The sequence below is a fragment of the Bison bison genome, unplaced genomic scaffold (genome assembly GCF_000754665.1).
Source record: "Bison bison bison isolate TAMUID 2011002044 unplaced genomic scaffold, Bison_UMD1.0 scf7180017845976, whole genome shotgun sequence".
Classification (NCBI taxonomy): Eukaryota; Metazoa; Chordata; class Mammalia; order Artiodactyla; family Bovidae; genus Bison; species Bison bison.
In genome coordinates, this window is record NW_011476549.1 from 15,426 (window position 1) to 16,948 (window position 1,523).

The window sequence follows — 1,523 nt, forward strand, 5'->3', positions numbered from 1 at the left end:
CCAGCTTTGCTGGCCACCCGCGCCTGCCCTGCGGGCCGTGCTGCCCCGGGGCTGTGGTGGCTCAGTGCTCTCCTCCCCGCCGTCTGGCCCCTACCTTCCTGGGTCCGATGTCTGTCCTCAAACTGCCTGATTCCGATCTTCCCACCGATGCAGTTTGGGCAGGAGGTGTGTCCCTGAGCACAGGGCTCAGGTGTGACGTGGCTGCAGAGGCCTGTCAGCTGCGGGTGTGCACGCGTGCATACACACACACCATGGGGCTGTGGTGATTTGACTTGGACCGCGTCAGCAGCACCCACATGCCTTAACAATGGGAGCAACTTGGTCATGCTGTCGTAGTTGGGAGTGTTTTCCTCTCTGGCACTTGGCAACACATAGGCTTCAGGGGGAGGACATGGGAAGACGCTCAGCCCTGAGGTGCAGCGGGATGGGGTGCTCGCCCATGAGCTCAGCACAGCCCAGGTCAGAGGATGCTTGCTTTCCCCCCGGGCGTGCAGCCACTTGTGTCCAGACGTGGACGAGCCCCGCTTCCTGCGAGTGGTAAGGCACCCACCCTGAGGAATTTAAGGGGCACATCTGCAGTAAAGCAAAGCTTTTTTCTTTTAAAAAAAAAAAATAAAAATGAAAAACTTGAAGCAGCCCACAGGTCTGGCAAGGACATATGGAAGTGGTAGGGTGAGATATTGTGGAGCCTTTAAAAATGCTGGTGTGGAGAAATAGTGAATGAACATTCAGTGGTTAGGAAAGCCTTTGTTATCTTGTCAAGGCTGTGTAAGTAAGACAAAGGGCAGAATCATCGGCTGAAACACTCAAGAACGTTAATGGTCACCTTTGAGTTTTGGGATTATCGGTAGGGTGTTGTGTTGTTTTTTTTAAATAACAGAAGTTTCGTGTGTGAAACATGGCTTGCTCTTCGTTGACAGCAGAAAGCTTTTGCTTTGATTTGGTTTCATGTGGTTTTCAAGGTGTTAAGGGAGCCAGCCCATGACCTCCTTGGAGCTGCTCCCCAGCCCGAGTGCCCGTGTGCAAGGGCGTCCGCTCCGTCCCCTCCAGGCCTGTGACGGGCTGCCGCCTGCACCTGTGGTTCCGACCCTGCGCCGCCGGAGAAGGGCAGATCTGCTGTGGTCAGCAGATCAGCGAGTGGCCCTGATCATGGTATGATTCAGGCCCCAGCTGCCCCACCCCGCGTCCCCTCCGGCCCGCTTCTCCTGCCTGAACTTTGGTAAGCGGAGCTGTACGACTTGGCCTCTCTTGTCTTCTCATTTCAACCAGCGGGTTTCCATGTCTGGGTCACCCTGAGGGGTGCTGGTGTGTGGATTCTGACATGTGTCTGGGCGAGTGAGCACGCGTATTTCCGTCAGGGGTGCGGTGAGTGCTAGGGGTGGGCACCGCCCGGCAGCTTTCCAGAGCAGACGTGCAGTTTCTGCCCGACGGGGAGGGCGTGAGGGCTGCGGGCACTCCACACTCACCGTGCTGAGGGCCGCCTCCTGGTAAATCCTCCCAGCAGGCGGGTTTTAGACCCTGTC

General features: G+C 56.9%; 1 protein-coding gene across 1 annotated transcript in view; it reads right to left on the reverse strand.

Annotated features, from left to right (window-relative positions):
- Positions 1–1,505, reverse strand: part of LOC104987203 — a 2,972-nt gene extending 1,467 nt beyond the window's left edge. Inside the window, exon 1 of the mRNA XM_010838021.1 lies at positions 16–1,505. Coding sequence (XP_010836323.1) covers positions 16–326 — 311 coding nt within the window. The 5' untranslated portion in view covers positions 327–1,505. The remainder of the gene's footprint in view (positions 1–15) is intronic.
- Between the last annotated feature and the right edge of the window lie 18 nt (positions 1,506–1,523).